Source organism: Bombina bombina, chromosome 3, assembly GCF_027579735.1.
Source record: "Bombina bombina isolate aBomBom1 chromosome 3, aBomBom1.pri, whole genome shotgun sequence".
NCBI classification, from domain to species: Eukaryota; Metazoa; Chordata; class Amphibia; order Anura; family Bombinatoridae; genus Bombina; species Bombina bombina.
In genome coordinates, this window is record NC_069501.1 from 35,880,316 (window position 1) to 35,903,877 (window position 23,562).

At 39.3% G+C, this 23,562-nt stretch overlaps 1 protein-coding gene across 4 annotated transcripts in view; it reads right to left on the reverse strand.

The window, feature by feature from the left end:
- Positions 1 to 23,562, reverse strand: part of POPDC2 (popeye domain containing 2) — a 182,937-nt gene that overhangs the window by 46,255 nt on the left and 113,120 nt on the right. For all 4 annotated transcript variants that reach the window (XM_053705784.1, XM_053705783.1, XM_053705782.1 and 1 more), the window contains one exon: positions 21,511 to 22,034. In XM_053705784.1, coding sequence (XP_053561759.1) covers positions 21,511 to 22,001 — 491 coding nt within the window. In that variant the 5' untranslated portion in view covers positions 22,002 to 22,034. The remainder of the gene's footprint in view (positions 1 to 21,510; positions 22,035 to 23,562) is intronic.

The following is a 23,562-nucleotide window of genomic DNA, read 5'->3' on the forward strand; positions in this document are numbered from 1 at the left end:
GCAGTAAGGGATAACAGATAGATAACAGAACAGTCTAGTAGTAAGGTATAACAGACAGACAACATGACAGTTTACCAGTAAGGTATAACAGACAGACAACAGGACAGTCTAGCAGTAAGGTATAACAGATAGACGACAGGACAGTCCAGCAATAATGTACAACAGACAGACGACAGGACAGTCTAACAGTAAGGTATAACATACAGAGAACAGGACAGTCTAGCAGTAAGGTATAAGAGACAGATAACAGGACAGTCTAGCAGTAAGGTATAACAGACAGGCAACAGGACAGCCTAGCAGTAAGGTATAACAGATAGACGACAGGACAGTCCAGCAATAAGGTACGACAGACAGACGACAGGACAGTCTAGCAGTAAGGTATAACATACAGAGAATATGACAGTCTAGCAGTAAGGTATAAAAGACAGACAACAGGACAGTCTAGCAGTATAGTATGACACAGACGATAGGACAGTCCAGCAATAAGATAGATCAGACAGACGATAGGACAGCCTAGCAATAAGGTACAGCAGACAGACGATAGGACAGTCCAGCAATAGGGTACAGCAGACAGACAATAGGACAGTCCAGCAATAAGGTACAACAGACAGAAGATAGGACAGTCTAGTAGTAAGGTATAACGGACAGAGGATATGACAGTCTAGCAGTAAGGTATAACAGGCAGAAGATATCACAGTCTAGCAGTAAGGTACAACAGACAGACAACAGGACAGTCTAGAAGTAAGGTATAACAGATATAGGATAGGATAGTCCAGCAGTAAGGTATAACAGACAGAAGACATGACAGTCTAGCTGTACGGTATAACAGACAGACGACAGGACAGTCTACCAGTAAGGTATAACATACAGAGAATATGAAAGTCTAGCAGTAAGCTATAACAGTCACAACACAGGACAGTCTAGCAGTAAGGTATAACAGACAGACAAAAGGACAGTCTAGTAGTAAGGTATAAAAGACAGACAACAGGACAGTCTAACAGTAAGGTATAACAGACAGAGGATATCACAGTCTAGTAGTAAGGGACAACAGGACAGTCTAGCAGTAAGGTATGACACAGACAGACGATAGAACAGTCCAGCAATAAGGTACAGCAGACAGACGATAGGACAGTCCAGCAATAAGGTACAGCAGACAGACGATAAGATAGTCCAGCAATAGGGTACAGCAGACAGACAATAGGACATTCCAGCAATAAGGTACAGCAGACAGACGATAGGACAGTCCAGCAATAAGGTACAACAGACAGAAGATAGGACAGTCTAGTATTAAGGTATAACAGACAGAGGATATGACAGTCTAGCAGTAAGGTATAACAGACAGACAACAGGACAGTCTAGCAGTAAGGTATAACAGACAGAAGATATCACAGTCTAGTAGTAAGGTACAAAAGACAGACAATAGGACAGTCTAGCAGTAAGGTATAACAGACAGAAGACAGGACAGTCTAGCAGTAAGATATAACAGACAGTGGCGTCACTAGGGGGTGCGAGCCGCACCTGGGTGACACCCTCCAGAGGGTTGACACCACCATCATTTTTTTTTTTTTTTTTTTAATTTTATTGAAATTCAAAGAAATACAATGTAGAGATGCATACATTTTTTTATTAGAGGGGCCAGCATTTGTGAACATTAGTGGGACTGGGGAAGTTGTAGACACTTAATTTTTTTTCCCCTTGAGCCAGCGCTGCAATTATCACAAATAGTTTTCCCGGCTGCTTTTGCTTGTTTGTACTTTGCTCCTCCCCTGCCCAAGTTCACTATGAATGTTGTGGGCGTGCCGTGGGGCTTGCGAAGTTGCGCTGCTAGCCTAAACCTGCCTGCCAATCTGTGCCCACTGCTCAGTGACATGTGGAGCAGTGGAGTCACTCACTGCTGTGCTGTCTCTCTAAACGGGAACCGGGAAATCGTGAAGGGGATCCCTGGCACCTGACCGCATGACTGTCTGACACTGTCTCTAAAGTGAAGGAACCACGTATGATGCCCACCAGATCGGTACGATTATGGTACACTAAGTGCACACTGAAGAGGTAGGAGGGAAGGGCGGGCGGGGGTGTGGGGGTGGGCAGAGGTGATTGGCCATAAGAAGTGGTAGGGACGTGGCCCGGGGCTGTGCACTGACAGACTTGGAACAGAGTCAGAGAGCAGAATTTTTATAGTTTGCGTGCCTAAACCTTTTCTTTAGTGATTTTTTTTTTAAAGTGCTCTGTTTATCTTTCATTTGATGCTCTGCTGAGCCAGAGAGCAGCTCTAGGCATGGGATTTATAATTAATGCAGTGCAGTTTACATATTCTGTATGTGTGTGTGTCTGAGTGTTTTTATGTTTGTGTGCCTGTGTTTTTGTGTTTGTGTGTGTCTGCTTTCTGGGGGAGGAGGGGTGACACCATAACTTACCGCACCGGGTGACACCAACCCTAGTGATGCAACTGATAACAGACAGAGGATATGACAGTCTAGCAGTAAGGTATAACAGTCAGATAACAGGACAGTCTAGCAGTAAGGTATAACAGACATAGGATAGAACAGTCTAGCAGTAAGGTATAACCGGCAGAAAATAGGATAGTCTAAAAGTAAGGTATACCAGACAGAAGACAGGACAGTCTAGCAGTAAGGTATAAAATACAGATAACAGGACAGTCTAGCAGTAAGGTATAACAGTCAGAAGACAGGACAGTCTAGCAGTAATGTATAAGAGACAGAAGATAGGACAGTCTAGCAGTAAGGTATAACAGTCAGATGACAGGACAGTCTAGCAGTAAGGTATAACAGACAGAAGACAGGACAGTCTAGCAGTAAGGTATAACAGTCAGATGACAGGAAAGTCTAGCAGTAAGGTATAACAGACAGAGGATAGGACAGTCTAGCAGACTATGTATAACAGACAGAAGACAGGACAGTCTAGCAGTAAGGTATAACAGACAGATAACAGGACAGTCAAGCAGTTAAGTATAACAGTCAGAAGACAGGACAGTCTAGCAGTAAGGTATAACAGTCAGATGACAGGACAGTCTAGTAGTAAGGTATAACAGTCAGATGACAGGACAGTCTATCAGTAAGGTATAACAGACAGAAGATAGGACAGTCTAGCAGTAAGGCATAACAGTCAGAAGACAGGACAGTCTAGCAGTAAGGTATAACAGACAGAAGACAGGACAGTCTAGCAGTAAGTTATAACAGTCAGATGACAGGACAGTCTAGCAGTAAGGTATAACAGACAGAAGACATGACAGTCTAGAAGTAAGGTATAACAGACAGACAACAGGACAGTCTAGCAGTAAGGTAAAACAGACAGAAAACAGGAAAGTCTAGCAGTAAGGTATAACAGTCAGATGACAGGACAGTCTAGCAGTAAGGTATAACAGACAGAAGACAAGACAGTCTAGCAGTAAGGTATAATAGACAGACTACAGGACAGTCTAACAGTAAAGTATAACAGTCAGATGACAGGACACTCTAGCAGTAAGCTATAACAGAGAGAGGATATGACAGTCTAGCAGTAAGGTATAACAGACAGAAGATAGGACAGTCTAGTGTAGTAAGGTATAACAGTCAGATGACAGGACAGTCTAGCAGTAAGGTATAACAGACAGACAACAGGACAGTCTAGCAGTAATGTATAACAGACAGAAGACAGGACAGTCTAGCAGTAATGTATAACAGACAGATGACAGAACAGTCCAGCAATAAGTTATAACAGGCAGACGATAGGACAGTCTAGCAGTAAGTTATAACAGACAGAAGATAGGACAGTCTAGCAGTAAGTTATAAAAGACAGACAACAGGACAGTCTAGCAGCAGTCTAGCAGTAAGGTATAACAGACAGACAACAGGACAGTGTAGCAGTAAGTTATAACAGACAGACAACAGGACAGTCTAGCAGTAAGGTATTACAGACAGACAACAGGACAGTCTAGCAGTAAGGTATTACAGACAGACAACAGGACAGTTTAGCAGTAAATTATAACAGACAGAAGATAGGACAGTCTAGCAGTAAGGTATAACAGACAGACAACAGGACAGTCTAGCAGTAAGGTATAACAGTCAGATGACAGGACAGTCTAGCAGTAAGGTATAACAGACAGACAACAGGACAGTGTAGCAGTAAGTTATAACAGACAGACAACAGGACAGTCTAGCAGTAAGGTATTACAGACAGACAACAGGACAGTCTAGCAGTAAGGTATTACAGACAGACAACAGGACAGTTTAGCAGTAAATTATAACAGACAGAAGATAGGACAGTCTAGCAGTAAGGTATAACAGACAGACAACAGGACAGTCTAGCAGTAAGGTATAACAGTCAGATGACAGGACAGTCTAGCAGTAAGGTATAACAGACAGAAGACAGAACATCTGGTGACTGTGCAGCTCACTGAACTCATTGTTATGTTAGGGGAACCATCTTAAGACAACGCATGATTTGTGACATGGCGCATTATTCTGCTGGAAGTAGCTGTTAGAAGAAGGGTAGACTCACTGTAGCCATTAAGGGATTCACATGGTTAGTACTATGTTTAGCCTAGTATCTGCCAAGACCATATTCCTCATATCATCACTACCATCCTGAAATATTGACAGAATGCAGGATGAATCCATAGAATTATGTTGTTGACATCATAAAATTGAAAACAGTTGATGGTAAAATAGTAGAAGAAGATAAACACATTGCAGATTGTCTTGATAATTACTTCTGTTTTGTCTTTACAAAAGATTGTGAAGATAGAATGTCTACTTTAACGGATGATACAACAAATGGAAATGAGCTTAGCACTAATCTTTTTACAGAGGATTAGGTTTTATTGGCATTATCAAAAATAAATATAAAAAAGTAAGTGGGTCCTGATAATATTCATCCAAGGCATTTAAATAAACTGTACTGACAGCCCCTTTAACTGATCTGTTTAAGCAGTGATTATTAACAGGAGTTGTTCCAGATGATTGGATAATAGTGAATGTAGTACCTCTTCATTAAAAGGCAGAAGGGATGAATCTGGTAACTACAGGCCAGTTAGTTTAACTTCAGTAGTAGGGAAATTAATGGAAAGTCTCTTAAAATAAATAATTATGACTTACATAAAGAACAAAAATCAGCATGGTTTTACTTCAGGGACATCATGTTAGACCAATCTAATTGGCTTCTTTGATTATGTAACAAAAGTATTAGACCAGGGTGGATCAGTTGACTTAGCATATCTAGATTTCAGCAAAGTATTTGACACTGTCCCACACAACAAACTAATTCACAAACTGTATCTACTTGATCTAGACTTAAAAATTGTGAACTGGGTAGAATGCTGGCTTAAAGGGACACTGAACCCAAATTTTTCTTTCGTGATTCAGATAGAGAATGCAATTTTAAGCAACTTTCTAATTTACTCCTATTATCAAATTTTCTTGATTCTCTTGGTATCGTTATTTGAAAAGCAAGAATGTAAGTTTAGATGCCGGCCTATTTTTGGTGAACAACCTGGGTTGTCCTTGCTGATTGGACAGAACCAAGAAAAAAGTATTGTCCATGGTTCTGAACCAAACAATTGGCTGGATCCTTAGCTTAGATTCCTTATTTTTCAAATAAAGATAGCAAGAGAATGAAGAAAAATTGATAATAGAAGTAAATTAGAAATTTGATTAAAATTGCATGCTCTATCTGAATCATGAAAGAAAAAAATTGGGTTTAGTGTCCCTTTAAGAATCGAAAACAGAGTGTCTTGGTAAATGGAGTACATCCAGCAGAGGGGGCAGTTGTTAGTGGTGTTCCTCAGGGGTCAGTTCTTGGGCCTGCTTTATTTAACATATTTATCAGAGATATCAGCAAAGGGCTACAGGGGAGGTGGGGGTAGACAAAATGAGAACTGATATACAAAAATTGGAGGATTGGACAAATGACTGGGATCTAAAGATTAACAATGGAAAGTGTAAAATTATGCATTTATGGAAAAAACATAATTTATGTAAGAACTTACCTGATAAATTCATTTCTTTCATATTAGCAAGAGTCCATGAGCTAGTGACGTATGGGATATACATTCCTACCAGGAGGGGCAAAGTTTCCCAAACCTTAAAATGCCTATAAATACACCCCTCACCACACCCACAAATCAGTTTAACGAATAGCCAAGAAGTGGGGTGATAAGAAAAAAGTGTGAAGCATAAATATAAGGAATTGGAATAATTGTGCTTTATACAAAAAAATCATAACCACCACAAAAAGGGTGGGCCTCATGGACTCTTGCTAATATGAAAGAAATGAATTTATCAGGTAAGTTCTTACATAAATTATGTTTTCTTTCATGTAATTAGCAAGAGTCCATGAGCTAGTGACGTATGGGATAATGACTACCCAAGATGTGGATCTTTCCACGCAAGAGTCACTAGAGAGGGAGGGATAAAATAAAGACAGCCAATTCCTGCTGAAAATAATCCACACCCAAAATAAAGTTTAATGAAAACATAAGCAGAAGATTCAAACTGAAACCGCTGCCTGAAGTACTTTTCTACCAAAAACTGCTTCAGAAGAAGAAAACACATCAAAATGGTAGAATTTAGTAAAAGTATGCAAAGAGGACCAAGTTGCTGCTTTGCAAATCTGACCAACCGAAGCTTCATTCCTAAACGCCCAGGAAGTAGAAACTGACCTAGTAGAATGAGCTGTAATCCTTTGAGGCGGAGTTTTACCCGACTCGACATAGGCATGATGAGTTAAAGATTTCAACCAAGATGCCAAAGAAATGGCAGAAGCTTTCTGGCTTTTTCTAGAACCAGAAAAGATGAAAAATAGACTAGAAGTCTTTCGGAAAGACTTAGTAGCTTCAACATAATATTACAAAGCTCTAACAACATCCAAAGAATGCAATGATTTCTCCTTAGAATTCTTAGGATTAGGACATAATGAAGGAACCACAATTTCTCTACTAATGTTGTTAGAATACACAACCTTAGGAAAAAATTCAAAAGAAGTTCGCAACACCGCCTTATCCTGATGAAAAATCAGAAAAGGAGACTCACAAGAAAGAGCAGATAATTCAGAGACTCTTCTGGCAGAAGAGATGGCCAAAAGAAACAAAACTTTCCAAGAAAGAAGTTTAATGTCCAAATGAATGCATGGGTTCAAAAGGAGGAGCTAGAAGAGCCCCCAGAACCAAATTCAAACTCCAAGGAGGAGAAATTGACTGAATGACAGGTTTTATACGAACCAAGTCTTGTACAAAACAATGAATATCAGGAAGATTAGCAATCTTTCTGTGAAAAAGAACAGAAAGGGCAGAGATTTGTCCTGTCAAGGAACTTGCGGACAAACCTTTATCTAAACCATCCTGAAGAAACTGTAAAAAAAATTCTCGGAATTCTAAAAGAATGCCAGGAAAAATGATGAAAAGACACTAAGAAATATAAGTCTTTCAGACTCTATAATATATCTCTCTAGATACAGATTTACGAGCCTGTAACATAGTATTAATCACAGAGTCAGAGAAACCTCTTTGACCAAGAATCAAGCGTTCAATCTCCATACCCTTAAATTTAAAGATTTGAAATCCTGATGGAAAAAAGGACCTTGCGACAGAAGGTCTGGTCTTAACGGAAGAGCCCACGGTTAGCAAGAGGCCATCCGAAAAAGAATCCGTCCATGCTGGAGCTACCAGCAGAACAAACGAGCATTCCTTCAGAATCTTGGAGATTGAAGAACTAGAGGCGGAGAGATATAGGCAGGATGATACTTCCAAGGAAGTGATAATGCATTCACTGCCTCCGCCTGAGGATCCCGGGATCTGAACAGATACCTGGGAAGTTTCTTGTTTAGATGAGAAACCATCAGATCTATTTCTGGAAGTTCCCACATTTGAACAATGTGAAGAAATACCTCTGGGTGAAGAGACCATTCGCCCGGATACAACGTTTGACGACTGTGATAATGCGCTTCCCAATTGTCTATACCTGGGAAATGAACCACAGAGATTAGACAGGAGCTGGATTCCGCCCAAACCAGAATTTGAGATACTTCTTTCATAGCCAGAGGACTGTGAGTCCCTCCTTGATGATTGATGTATGCCACAGTTGTGACATTGTCTGTCTGAAAACAAATGAACGACTCTCTCTTCAGAAGAGGCCAAGACTGAAGAGCTCTGAAAATTGCACGGAGTTCCAAAATATTGATCGGTAATCTCACCTCCTGAGATTCCCAAACCCCTTGTGCTGTCAGAGACCCCCACACAGCTCCCCAACCTGTAAGACTTGTATCTGTTGAAATTACAGTCCAGGTCGGAAGAACAAAAGAAGCCCCCTGAACTAAACGATGGTGATCTGTCCACCACGTCAGAGAGTGTCGTACAATCGGTTTTAAATATATTAATTGAGATATCTTTGTGTAATCCCTGCACCATTGGTTCAGCATACAGAGCTGAAGAGGTCGCATGTGAAAATGAGCAAAGGAGATCGCGTCCGATGCAGCAGACATAAGACCTAAAATTTCCATGCATAAGGCTACCAAAGGGAATGATTGTGACTGAAGGTTTTGACAAGCTGATATCAATGTTAGACTTCTCTTGTCTGACAAAGACAGAGTCATAGACACTGAATCTACCTGGAAACCTAAAAAGGTTACCCTTGTCTGAGGAATCAATGAACTATTTGGTAAATTGATCCTCCAACCATGATCTTGAAGAAACAACACAAGTCGATTCGTATGAGATTCTGTTAAATGTGAAGACTGAGCAAGTACCAAGATATCGTCCAAATAAGGAAATACCAATACCCTGTTCTCTGAATACAGACAGAAGGGCACCGAGAACCTTTGTAAAAATTCTTGGAGCTGATGCTAAGCCAAACGGTAGAGCCACAAAATTGGTAATGCTTGTCTAAAAAAGAGAATCTCAGAAACTAAAAGTGATCTGGATGAATCGGAATATGCAGATATGCATCCTGTAAATCTATTGTAGACATATAATGCCCTTGCTGAACAAAAGGCAGGATAGTCCTTACAGTTACCATTTGAATGTTGGTATCCTTACATAACGATTCAATATTGATAGATCCGGAACTGGTCTGAAGGAATTGACCTTCTTTGGTACAATGAAGAGATAGAATAAAACCCCAGCCCCTGTTCCAGAACTGGAACTGGCATAATTACTCCAGCCAACTCTAGATCTGAAACACATTTCAGAAATGCTTGAGCCTTTGCTGGGTTTACTGGGACACGGGAAAGAAAAAAAAAATCTCTTTGCAGGAGGCCTTAACTTGAAGCCAATTCTGTACCCTTCTGAAACAATGTTCTGAAACCAGAGATTGTGAACGGAATTGATCCAAATTTCTTTGAAAAGAACGTAAACTGCCCCATACCAGCTGAGCTGGAATGAGGGCCGCACCTTCATGGGGACTTAGGAGCTGGCTTGGGTTTCTATAAGGCTTGGATATATTCCAAAGTGAAGAAGGTTTCCAAACTGATACCGCTCCTGAGGATGAAGGATCAGGCTTTTGTTCCTTGTTGTGATGAAAGGAATGAAAACAATTATTAGACCTAAATTTACCTCAGATTTTTTATCCTGTGGTAAAAAAGTTCCCTTCCTTCCAGTAACAGTTGAGATAAAAGAATCCAACTGAGAACCGAATAATTTATTACCCTGGAAAGAAAGGGATAGCAAAGTTGACTTAGAAGACATATCAGCATTCCAAGTTTTAAGCCATAAAGCTCTTCTAGCTAAAATAGTTAGAGACATATACCTGACATCAACTCTAATGATATCAAAGATGGTATCACAAATAAAATAATTAGCATGTTATAGAATAATAATGCTATGAGAATTATGATCTGTTACTTGTTGCGCTAAAGCTTCTAACCAAAAAGTTGAAGCTGCAGCAACATCCGCTAAAAATATAGCAGGAGTAGAGACAGCCCCTTTAACCTTAGGGATTTTGTCCCAAACTCTAATCTGTCAGATGGCACAGGATAAAATTGCTTAAAACGTTTTAAAAGGAGTAAATGAATTACCCAAATTATTCCATTCCCTGGAAATTACTTCAGAAATAGCATCAGGGACAGGAAACACTTCTGGAATAACTACAGGAAATTTAAAAACCTTATTTAAACGTTTAGTTTTAGTATCAAGAGGACCAGAATCCTCTATTTCTAATGCAATTAATACTTCTTTAAATAAAGAACGAATAAATTCCATCTTGAACAAATACAAAGATTTATCAGCATCAACCTCTGAGACAGAAACCTCTGAACCAGAAGAACCATTATCAGTATCAGAATGATGATGTTCATTTAAAAATTCATTTGAAAAAAGAGAAGTTTTAAAAGACTTTTATGTATACTAGAAGGAGAAATAACAGACATAGCCTTCTTAATGGATTTAGAAACAAAATCTCTTATGTTATCAGGAACACTCTGAGTATTAGATGTTGACGGAACAGCAACAGGTAATGTAACAGTACTAAAGGAAATTTTATCTGCATTAACAAGGTTGTCATAACATTTAATATAAACAACAGCTGAAGGAACAGATACCAAAAGTGATACACTTAGCTTTGGTAGCTCCAGCACCGGGCAGCGATTTTCCTGAAGTATCTTCTGACTCAGTTGCAACGTGGAACATCTTGCGATATGTAATAGAAAAAACAACATATAAAGCAAAATTGATCAAATTCCTTAAATGACAGTTTCAGGAATGGGAAAAAAATGCCAGTGAACAAGCTTCTAGCAACCGGAAGCAATAAATAATGAGACTTAAATAATGTGGAGACAAAAGTGACGCCCATATTTTTTTAGCGCCAAATAAGACGCCCACATTATTTGGCGCCTAAATGCTTTTTGGCGCCAAAAATGACGCCACATCCGGAACGCCAACACTTTTGACGCAAAAGAACGTCAAAAAATGACGCAACTTCCAGCGACACGTATGACGCCGGAAACAGAAAATTTTTTTGCGCCAAAAAAGTCCGTGCCAAGAATGACGCAATAAAATGAAGCATTTTCAGCCCCCGCGAGCCTAACAGCCCACAGGGAAAAAGTCAAATTTTTTAAGGTAAGAAAAAATGATTGATTCAAATGCATTATCCCAAATATGAAACTGACTGTCTGAAAATAAGGAATGTTGAACAACCTGAGTCAAGGCAAATAAATGTTTGAATACATATATTTAGAACTTTATATAAAAGTGCCCAACCATAGCTTAGAGTGTCACAGAAAATAAGACTTACTTACCCCAGGACACTCATCTACATGTTTGTAGAAAGCCAAACCAGTACTGAAACGAAAATCAGCAGAGGTAATGGTATATATATATATAAGAGTATATCGTCGATCTGAAAAGAGAGGTAAGAGATGAATCTCTACGACCGATAACAGAGAACCTATGAAATAGACCCCGTAGAAGGAGATCATTGCATTCAAATAGGCAATACTCTCCTCACATCCCTCTGACATTCACTGCACGCTGAGAGGAAAACCGGGCTCCAACCTGCTGCGGAGCGCATATCAACGTAGAATCTAGCACAAACTTACTTCACCACCTCCATAGGAGGCAAAGTTTGTAAAACTGATTTGTGGGTGTGGTGAGGGGTGTATTTATGGGCATTTTAAGGTTTGGGAAACTTTGCCCCTCCTGGTAGGAATGTATATCCCATACGTCACTAGCTCATGGACTCTTGCTAATTACATGAAAGAAAAATCCAAATGTTAATTACAGACTCAATGACACTAACTGTTACTAACGAGGAACAGGACTTGGTAATTATTATTTCAGATCATATAAAATTTAGTAAACAATGTAGTTCTGCAGCGAGTAAGGCTAGCAGAATGCTTGGATGTATTGGAAGAGGTATTTGCAGCAGAAAAAGTAACGGCTAGATCACGAGTTTGGCATTAGCCTTAAAAAGCAGCGTTGAGAGGTCCCAACGCTGCTTTTTAACGTCCGCTGGTATTACGAGTCAGGCAGGAAAGGGTCTACCGCTCACTTTTCTTCCGCAACTCGAGGCTACCGCAAATCCCCTTACGTCAATTGCGTATCCTATCTTTTCTATGGGACTTGCCTAATGCTGGTATTACGAGTCTTGGAAGAAGTGAGTGGTAGACCCTCTCCTGTCCAGACTCCTACCACATATAAAAGTCAGTAGTTAAGAGTTTTATGGGCTAATGCCGGAACATAAAGCTCTTAACTAAAGTGCTACAAAGTACACTAACACCCATAAACTACCTATTAACCCCTAAACCGAGGCCCCCACACATCGTAAACACTATAATACATTTTTTTAACCTCTAATCTGCCGACCGGACATCGCCGCCACCTACATTATACCTATGAACCCCTAATCTGCTGCCTCTAACATCGCCGATACCTACATTATATTTATTAACCCCTAATCTGCCGCCCCCAACGTCGCCGCCACCTGCCTACAATCATTAACCCCTATAATCTGCCGACCGGACATCGCCGCCACTTTAATAAATGTATTAACCCTTAAACCGCCGCACTCCTGCCTCGCAAACACTAGTTACATTTTATTAACCTCTAATCTGCCTGCACTAACATCGCAGACACCTATTAACCCCCAACGTCGCCGCTACTATATTAAAGGTATTAACCCCTAAACCTAAGTATAAACCTAACCCTAACCCCCCTAACTTAAATATAATTTAAATTAAATTAATTTATCAAAATTAAATAAATTATTCCTATTTAAAACTAAATACTTACCTGTAAAATAAACCCTAAGCTAGCTACAATATAACTAATAATTACATTGTAGCTATTTTAGGATTTATTTTTATTTTACAGGCAACTTTGTATTTATTTTAACTAGGTACAATAGTTATAAATAGTTATTAACTATTTAATAACTACCTAGCTAAAATAAGTACAAAATTACACTACACTATCATTAAATAAATTACCTAAACTACCTAAAATTAATTACAATTAAATTCAATAAACTAAATTACGGGGGAAAAAACACTAAATTACAGAAAAAAATAAAAAATTACAAGAAGTTTAAACTAATTACACCTAATCTAAGCCCCCTAATAAAATAAAAAAGCCTCCCAAAATAATAAAATGCCCTACCCTATACTAAATTACAAATAGCCCCTTTTATTTTATTAGTGGGCTTAGATTAGGTTAATTAGTTTAAACTTCTTGTAATTTTTTATTTTTTTCTGTAATTTAGTGTTTGTTTTTTTTCATAATTTAGTTTATTGAATTTAATTGTAATTAATTGTAGGTAGTTTAGGTAATTCATTTAATGATAGTGTAGTGTTAGATGTCGTAACTTAGGTTAGGGTTTATTTTACAGGTAATTTTGTACTTATTTTAGCTAGGTAGTTATTAGATAGTTAATAACTATTTAATAACTATTGTACCTAGTTAAAATAAATACAAAGTTGCCTGTAAAATAAAAATAAACCCTAAGCTATCTACAATGTAACTATTAGTTATATTGTAGCTGTCTTAGGGTTTATTTTATAGGTAAGTATTTAGTTTTAAATAGGAATTATTTATTTAATTGTAGTTATTTTATTTAGATGTATTTAAATTATAAATTAGGGGGGGGGTTAGGGTTAGACTTAGGTTTAGGGGTTAATAACTTTATTATAGTGGCGGCGACAGATTAGGGGTTAATTAATTTAATATAGTTGCGGCGACGTGGGGGGGAGGGGCAGATTAGGGGTTAATAACTATAATGTAGGTGGCAGCGATGTTGGGGGCAGCAGATTAGGGGTTTATAACTATAATGTAGGTGGCAGCGGTGTCCGGAGCGGCAGATTAGGGGTTAATAATATAAAGCAGGTGGCAACGATGTCGGGACAGCAGATTAGGGGTTAATAAGTGTAAGATTAGGGGTGTTTAGACTCGGGGTTCATGTTAGGGTGTTAGGTGCAGACATATTTTTTCTTTCCCCATAGGAAACAATGGGGCTGCGTTAGAAGCTGGACGCTGCTTTTTAGCAGGTGTTAGGATTTTTTCCAGCCAGCTCAGCCCCATTGTTTCCTATGGGGAAATCGTGCACGAGCACGTTTAGCCAGCTTACCGCTACCGTAAGCAACGCTGGTATTGAGGTGAGATGTGGAGCTAAATTCTGCTCACCTTTTTGCGGCTAACGCCAGGTTTAAAAAAAAACTGTAATACCAGCATTGGCTTAAGGTAGCGTTAGAAGAAAAAGGAGCGTTAGAGCCGCACAGCCTTACCGACAAAACTCGTGATCTAGCCGTAAGGTTCTTATGCCACTTTATAGATCATTAGTTAGGCCTCATCTTGAGTATTGTGTGCAGTTCTGGAGGCCATATCTTCAGAAGGATATTAACAAACTTGAATCTGTTCAAAGGAGGCTGCTAAATGGTACATGGTCTAAAAAATAAACTTATCAGGAAAGACTCAATGAATATGTATAGCTTAGAGGAGAGAAGAGAAAGAGGTGATATGAGCAGCTTTCAAGTATAGTATTTTACATAAAAAGAGAAATTCAAGAACTAGGGGTCATGATCTCAAGCTAAAGGGTAGTAGATTCAGGAGTAATTTGAGGAAGCTTCTTTACAGAAAGGGTGATTGATTCATGGAATAAACTTCCACAAGAGGTGGTGATGACAAACAATGCGGGGGACTTTAAGAACCCCTGGGATAAGCATAAGGTTATCCTATGAACTAGATAAGTTTACACTTTTAGGAAATAATGGGTAGATTTGCTATGTCTATGGTTTTTATCTGCCATCTATATCTATAATAATATTCCCCCAAGGCATTTAAAGGAACATTGATCTGTGCTGACTGCTCCATTAACGGATCTGTTTAATCAGTCATTATTAACAGGAGCTGTTCCAGATGATTGGATAATTGTGAATGTAGTACCTCTTCATAAAAAAGGGCAGTAGGTAAGAATCTGGTAACTACAGGCCAGTTGGTTTAACTTCAGACTAATCTAATTGGCTTCTTTGATTATATAACAAAAGTATAAGACCATGGTGGCTCAGTTGACTTAGCATATCTAGATTTCAGCAAAGTATTTGACACTGTCCCACACAACAAACTAATTCACAAACTGTATCTACTTGATCTAAATAAATTTATCAGGAAAGACTCAATGACCTGAATATGTATAGTTTAGAGGAGAGAGGGGAAAGAGGTGATAGCAACTTTCAAATATATTTAAGGGCTTAGTAAAACTGAGCCAGTGAGTATTGTACATAAAAAGGAAAATTCAAGAGCAAGGGATCATGATCTTAAAGGGACACTAAACCCAAAAAATTATTTCATGATTCAGATAGAGAATACAATTTTAAACAATATTCCAATATATGTCTATTATCTATTTTTCTTAATTTTTTTTAATATTGTTTGTTGAAGAAATAGCATTGCACATGGGTGAGCCAATCACACGAGGCATATATGTGCAGCAACCAATCAGCAGCTACTGAGCCTATCTAGATATGCTTTTAAGCAAATAATATCAAGAGAATAAAACAAATTAGATGATAGAATTAAACAACAAAGTTGTTTAAAATTGCATTCTCTTTCTAAATCATGAAAGAAAAAATTTGGGTTTCATGTCCCTTTAAGCAAAAGAGTAGTATATTCAGGAGAGTAATTTGAGAAAGCACTTCTTTATAGAAAGGGTGATTGATTCATAATAATAAACTTTCACAAGAGGTGGTGATGACAAACACTGTCGGGGACTTTAAGAATCCCTGGGACAAGCATAAGGCTATCCTAAGTACTAACTAATGCCTGGGATAAGCATACGGCTATCCTAAGTACTAACTTATGCCTGGGATAAGCATAAGGCTATCCTACAAACTAATTAATGCCTGGGATAAGCATAAGGCTATCCTATGTACTAACTAATGCCTGGAATAAGCATAAGGCTATCCTATGTACTACTTAATGCCTGGGATAAGCATAAATATATCCTACATACTAATTATTGCCTGGGATACGCAAAAGGCTATCCTACGTACTAATTAATGCCTGGGATAAGCTTAAATCTATCCTATGTACTAATTAATGCCTGGGATAAGCATAAGGCTATCCTACATACTAACTAATGCCTGGGACAAGCATAAGGCTATCCTATGTACTAATTAATGTCTGGGATAAGCATAAGTCTATCCTATGTAGTAACTAATGCCTGGGATAAGCATAAGGCTATCCTACATACTAACTAATGCCTGGGACAAGCATAAGGCTATTCTACATACTAATTAATGCCTGGGATAAGCATAAGTCTATCCTACGTAGTAACTAATGCCTGGGTTAAACATAAGGCTATCCTACGTACTAACTAATGCCTGGGATAAGCATAAGGCTAGTGTGACAGACCCTTCTGTCAGTACTGAAAGAGTTAACTTTGTTCAGCTTTAAGAAGCTATTTTCTAAAGACAGGGTTGCTGGCATCAGCTATTGTGTACTGTAATTAAGTTTAGTGATAAACATTCATTGTTTAATCACATCCAGAGAGCAGACGCCTAAGTGATAAGAAAGACTAAATTGTTTATCTGCTTAAGTAATGTAATTCTATTGTATCATGTCAAAGGGAGTTTTCCCTCTATCTAATGTACAATATTCTTTCAACCCCCCAACTGGGGTCAGACCTGCATAAATACTGGGCATATGGCCTTTAATAAATTGCATTCTGTTTTAACCTTCAATGTGGAGCCTGGTCTCATGTTTGAGGGGGGAATTAGCTGGGTTGTGAGTTGCTGATCCCATATTCAGGACATCGTTCATCTGGTATTAACCCTTGGTATCCTGTTGGTACCGTAACAGCTAGCCTACGTACTAATTAATGCCTGGGATAAGCATTAGTCTATCCTACGTAGTAACTAATTCCTGGGATAAGCATAAGGCTATCCTACATACTAACTAATGCCAGGGATAAACATAAGGCTATCCTACATACTAATTACTGCCTGGGATAAGCAAAAGGCTATCCAACGTAGTAACTAATGCCTGGGATAAGCATAAGGCTATCCAACCTGCTAATTACTGCCTGGGATAAGCATACGGCTATCCTACATACTAATTACTGCCTGGGATAAGCATAAGGCTATCCTGCATACTAATTACTGCCTGGGATAAGCATAAGGCTATCCTACATACCAACTAATGCCTGGGATAAGCATAATGCTATCCTACCTTCTAATTACTGCATGGGATAAGCAAAAGCCTATCCTACATAGTAACTAATACCTGGGATAAGCATAAGGCTATCCAACCTGCTAATTACTGCCTGGGATAAGCATACGGCTATCCTGCATACTAATTACTGCCTGGGATAAGCATAAGGCTATCCTAAATACTAACTAATGCCTGGGATAAGCATAAGGCTATCCTACATAATAACTAATGCCTGGGATAAGCATACGACTATCCTTCATACTAAAAAAATGCCTGGGGTAGGTATAAAGCTATGCTACATACTAATTACTGCATGGGATAAGCATTAGGCTCTTCTACATACTAATTAATGCCTGGGATAAGCATAAGGCTATCCTACATACTAATTACTGCCTGGGATAAGCATAAAGCTATCCTACATACTAATTAATGCCTGTGATAAGCATAAGGCTATATTACATGCTAATTAATGCCTGGGATAAGCATAAGGCTATCCTACATACTAATTAATGACTGTGATAAGCATAAGGCTACGCTACATACTAATTACTGCCTGGGATAAGCATAAGGCTATCCTACATACTAATTAATGACTGGGATAAGCATAAGGCTATCTTACATACTAATTAATGCCTGGGATAAGCCTAAAGCTATCCTACGTACTAATTAATACCTGGGATAAGCATAAGCCTATACTACATACTAATTAATGCATGGGATAAGCAAAAAGCTATCCTACGTACTAATTAATGCCTGGGATAAGCATTAGGCTCTTCTACATACTAATTAATGCCTGGGATAAGCATAAAGCTATCCTACATACTAATTTAATGCCTGTGATAAGCATAAGGCTATACTACATGCTAATTAATGCCTGGGATAAGCATAAGGCTATCCTACATACTAATTAATGACTGTGATAAGCATAAGGCTACGCTACATACTAATTACTGCCTGGGATAAGCATAAGGCTATCCTACATACTAATTAATGACTGGGATAAGCATAAGGCTACCCTACATACTAATTACTGCCTGGGATAAGCATGAGGCTATCTTACATATTAATTAATGCCTGGGATAAGCCTAAAGCTATCCTACATACTAATTAATACCTGGGATAAGCATAAGCCTATACTACATACTAATTAATGCATGGGATAAGCAAAAAGCTATCCTACGTACTAATTAATGCCTGGGATAAGCATACGGCTATCCTACGTACTAATTAATGCCTGGGATAAGCACAAGGCTATCTTACGTACTAATTAATGCCTGGGATAAGCATAAGGCTATCCTACATACTAATTAATGCCTGGAATAAGCATAAGGCTATCCTACGTACTAATTAATGCCTGGGCTAAGCACAAGGCTATCTTACGTACTAATTAATGCCTGGGATAAGCATAAGGCTATCCTACATACTAATTACTGCCTGGGATAAGCATAAGGCTATCTTACATATTAATTAATGCCTGGGATAAGCCTAAAGCTATCCTACGTACTAATTAATACCTGGGATAAGCATAAGCCTATACTACATACTAATTAATGCATGGGATAAGCAAAAAGCTATCCTACGTACTAATTAATGCCTGGGATAAGCATACGGCTATCCTACGTACTAATTAATGCCTGGGATAAGCACAAGGCTATCTTACATACTAATTAATGCCTGGGATAAGCATAAGGCTATCTTACATACTAATTAATGCCTGGGATAAGCATAAGGCTATCCTACATACTAATTAATGCCTGGGATAAGCACAAGGCTATCTTACATACTAATTAATGCCTGGGATAAGCATAAGGCTATCCTACATACTAATTAATGCCTGGGATAAGCATAAGGCTATCCTACGTACTAATTAATGCCTGGGCTAAGCACAAGGCTATCTTACGTACTAATTAATGCCTGGGATAAGCTTAAGGCTATCTTACATACTAATTAATGCCTGGAATAAGCATAAGGCTATCCTACATACTAATTAATGCCTGGAATAAGCATAAGGCTATCCTACATACTAATTAATGCCTGGGATAAGCATAAGGCTATCCTACGTACTAATTAATGCCTGGGATAAGCATAAGCCTATACTACATACTAATTAATGCATGGGATAAGCAAAAAGCTATCCTACGTACTAATTAATGCCTGGGATAAGCATAAGCCTATACTACATACTAATTAATGCATGGGATAAGCAAAAAGCTATCCTACGTACTAATTAATGCCTGGGATAAGCATACGGCTATCCTACGTACTAATTAATGCCTGGGATAAGCACAAGGCTATCTTACGTACTAATTAATGCCTGGGATAAGCATAAGGCTATCCTACATACTAATTAATGCCTGGAATAAGCATAAGGCTATCCTACGTACTAATTAATGCCTGGGCTAAGCACAAGGCTATCTTACGTACTAATTAATGCCTGGGATAAGCATAAGGCTATCCTACATACTAATTACTGCCTGGGATAAGCATAAGGCTATCTTACATATTAATTAATGCCTGGGATAAGCCTAAAGCTATCCTACGTACTAATTAATACCTGGGATAAGCATAAGCCTATACTACATACTAATTAATGCATGGGATAAGCAAAAAGCTATCCTACGTACTAATTAATGCCTGGGATAAGCATACGGCTATCCTACGTACTAATTAATGCCTGGGATAAGCACAAGGCTATCTTACATACTAATTAATGCCTGGGATAAGCATAAGGCTATCTTACATACTAATTAATGCCTGGGATAAGCATAAGGCTATCCTACATACTAATTAATGCCTGGGATAAGCACAAGGCTATCTTACATACTAATTAATGCCTGGGATAAGCATAAGGCTATCCTACATACTAATTAATGCCTGGAATAAGCATAAGGCTATCCTACGTACTAATTAATGCCTGGGCTAAGCACAAGGCTATCTTACGTACTAATTAATGCCTGGGATAAGCTTATGGCTATCTTACATACTAATTAATGCCTGGAATAAGCATAAGGCTATCCTACATACTAATTAATGCCTGGGCTAAGCACAAGGCTATCTTACGTACTAATTAATGCCTGGGATAAGCATAAGGCTATCCTATAAATGAGATAAGTTTACAGTTTTAGGAAATAATGGGCAGACTTGCTGGGCCTATGGTTTATCTGCCATCATAATCTATGTTTTTAAGTTTTTATAAATGCTGTATCCTATTAATATTACATTTCTTTTCCTGGAGTGTTTATAGACTTTTGAAAATGTAGATGCACACTGTACTGTTCTGTATTGTTATGTTCTAATAAGCTTTAATGTATATTATTTCTAGAGTTCATGTATGCAGCTTTATTAATTGGTTAAGTACTATATAATGTACATGCTTCAATAAAAAACAAAAAAACACAAAGCTAAATATCAAGGTACAAGGGGTACAGGTTGGGACCTTCTATAACCTATTCCCACTTTTTTTTTTCATTCTTCTCCCTCCTTTACTGCCTTACTTCCTACCTGTAGAGCACTGGGCATGTAAACAAGGCACTGCCCAGCAAATTCAGGGCAGCATGTGTGTTTGAGGTTTGGGAGTGCCACTGATTATATCCCTTTAATATGTGGGGGCCAATTTAGGCCCCTGATGCCCCTGTTTCCGCGTGAGCCTTCCGCCGGAAACAGCAGTTAAGAAGAAGCGGTCTTAAGACCGCTGCTCCATAACTGGTCTGCTACCTCTGAGGCTGCGGTCTGCAATCCGCCCAATCATGTACGATCGTGTTGACTGACACCCCCTGCTAGTGGCCGATTGGTCAAGAATCTGCAGGGGGCGGCATTACACAAGCAGTTCACTAGCTGTCGGCTAGCTGTCATCATTCAGCGATGTCTGGCGGACATGATACGCTACAGCGGATCAAGTTCGCCAGACTAATGATAAATCGGCCCTGTGGTGTGAACAGCCATATATATAAGCCTTGCCCTGTGGCACACCTGTAAAGGGACATGAAACCAATTTGTTCTTTCATTAAGTATTTAAATAGAGCATACAATTTTAAGAAAGTTTACTATTTACTTATGTTATCAAATTTTCCTTGTTCTTTTTGTATTCTTTGTTAAAAAAAAGCAGGTTGGTAGGCTCAGGAGTGTTCATGTGTCTAGAACACTATATAGCAGCAACAAAGCTTTAAACAATGTTACACCCTGCTGCCATCTAGTGCTCAAACACATTCTTGCTAAACTGCTGCTATTTAGTTCTCCAGACGTGCACACTACCTACCTAGGTATTCTTTGCAACAAATATTACATTTGCAGTAAAGTATCTCTCTATCTGAATCATGAGAGAAACATTTGGGGCTTTGTGTCCCTTTAAACATCTGGGAACAGCTGCAGTGGCAGACTTAATCACCCACCTGCCAGAGATGAGAAGGGAGAGGCGATCGATGGGTGTCTTCCCCTCCAATGCATAGTTCTGGTCTCTGCTCAGCGTCTGCACCTGCATCATGCTGCAGTGAGCTATCTCCTTGAAGACTGGCAAGGGCACCTGCAGGGGTTGGTACAGCGTGCGGTAAAGGGTGTCATAGTCCTCTCCATAAGACTCCTTCCGCAGCTGGTACAGGAGGTGGGCAACTTGCATCACACAGATAACCATTAAAAGCAAATTCCATATGAAAATGTCAACCCCACACGCCGCCAACCAGCCCCATACAGCAGTGCACAGGAAGCCGGCAAACAAAAGCACAAAGATGTAAATACAGCCAAAGATGGTGCTGCCACCCATGAATGCCAACAAGAGAATGACAGCTGCGAGATGGTATAGTCCCTGTTCCATAAACTCATTCCAGTCATCGCAGTGGGGTGAGGTATACAGGAGCTGCTGTAGAATTGTGCTGTTGCTGGACATCTCTCTGGTATCACTTGTGCCAAGGTACCACTCCTGAGAAGAAAACAGAATTACTTTTGTCAGCAAAATAAGAAATAACTAATGAAGCAAAGCCCTACATACATGTTTTTATCTGGGCTTGTAACGTATTTAGTAAAAATGTCTTATTATTATTATTTGCTCTATAACTATACAATGATCAAGGCCCATTTCATATACATGTAACGGTTTTACTCTTATTTAAAGGGTCATGAATCCTAAAATTTTTCTTTTTTTCCTATGACATGGAGAGTCCTCAACGTCATTCAAATTACTAGTGGGATATTCAACTCCTGGCCAGCAGGAGGAGGCAAAGAGCACCCCAGCAAAGCTGTTAAGTGTATTTTCCCTTACCCATAATCCCCAGTCATTCTCTTTGCCTCTGTCAATGGAGGTTGTGCGAAGATGGTGTCTGAACATATTTAATCCTTTAATGGGTACTTTTCCCTGCAAGCAAGGATTAGGGGCGGTGGTCTAGTGCTCTGAGGCTTCCGGCGGAAGTGGCGCTCTCCTGCACGCTGTTCTAACTTCGGCGTGTACCGAGGGTCGGAGAAGAACTATTCCACTGACTGAGACCGCCTTTTGGCTGTTATCCCGACAGCCCCGTTGGCACCCTTGCGGTGGGAATTGCCGCAGCTCTCAGCCGTAGCCCGTATGCGGATACGCTACTACCTTTGTGTGTGACGAGATCTGGGGACCCCCTGTACAAGCAATCTCGGCAGTACTAACTAGCTCAAATAACAAAGCTGCACTTTACGATTCCTCCCCTTACCGGCACCTACCTGATGGTACTAGCAGAGATGCAGTAAGAGAGAAGAAACCTGTGCCCTCCTGGTAGGGCGTAACGGGTCATTGATTCCGGAAGCAGAGAGGTGGCTGACCGTGGAGCGAGTTCTGGTCGCGGAGGGATCCGTGATTGCTACTCTGTCCATACCTGTCGGCTGTTGGAGCTGAACTAAATACACAACAATAGCATCAGTCGATTGCAGCCTGCTCTAGAACCTTTAAAAGATATAGAGGCTCAAGACAAGGGACTCTGGAAACCTGAGCTGCAAACCGGAATAGGGTCGAGGTATCGTATAACATCTTTTGCTCTGTGTGTGCTACAGGCGATCCCCAACTACACTGGTATGTGTTCTTTTTATTTGATGGGACTGTTCTTTTGGTCTTTTTGATGTAACTGAGAGACGCTACCCTGATTCTCTTGTACTATTTGTCAAAAGTCTCCCTACTAAGGAGAGGGGAGAGGAAAGGGAAAGGAGAAGGAAAAATCTGTGAAAAGCAAGCAAGAAAGATAGGACAAGGAAGGGACTGTTTGTCTGACATCAATAACTACCCTGCATAAGGGCCATTCGCTACTTCTTGTAAATTCAGAGACAGCTGGAATATAGATATATGCTACTGCTACAAAAAGGAAAAGTTGGGATAAAACAGTTGTTTGACATGCTAAATGTATATTCAATCAATGTTATGCTTATGGGTTGTATATTAATATCAGTAACTATCTAACCTAGTGTTCACTGCTATAAGTCAGGTTTACCCC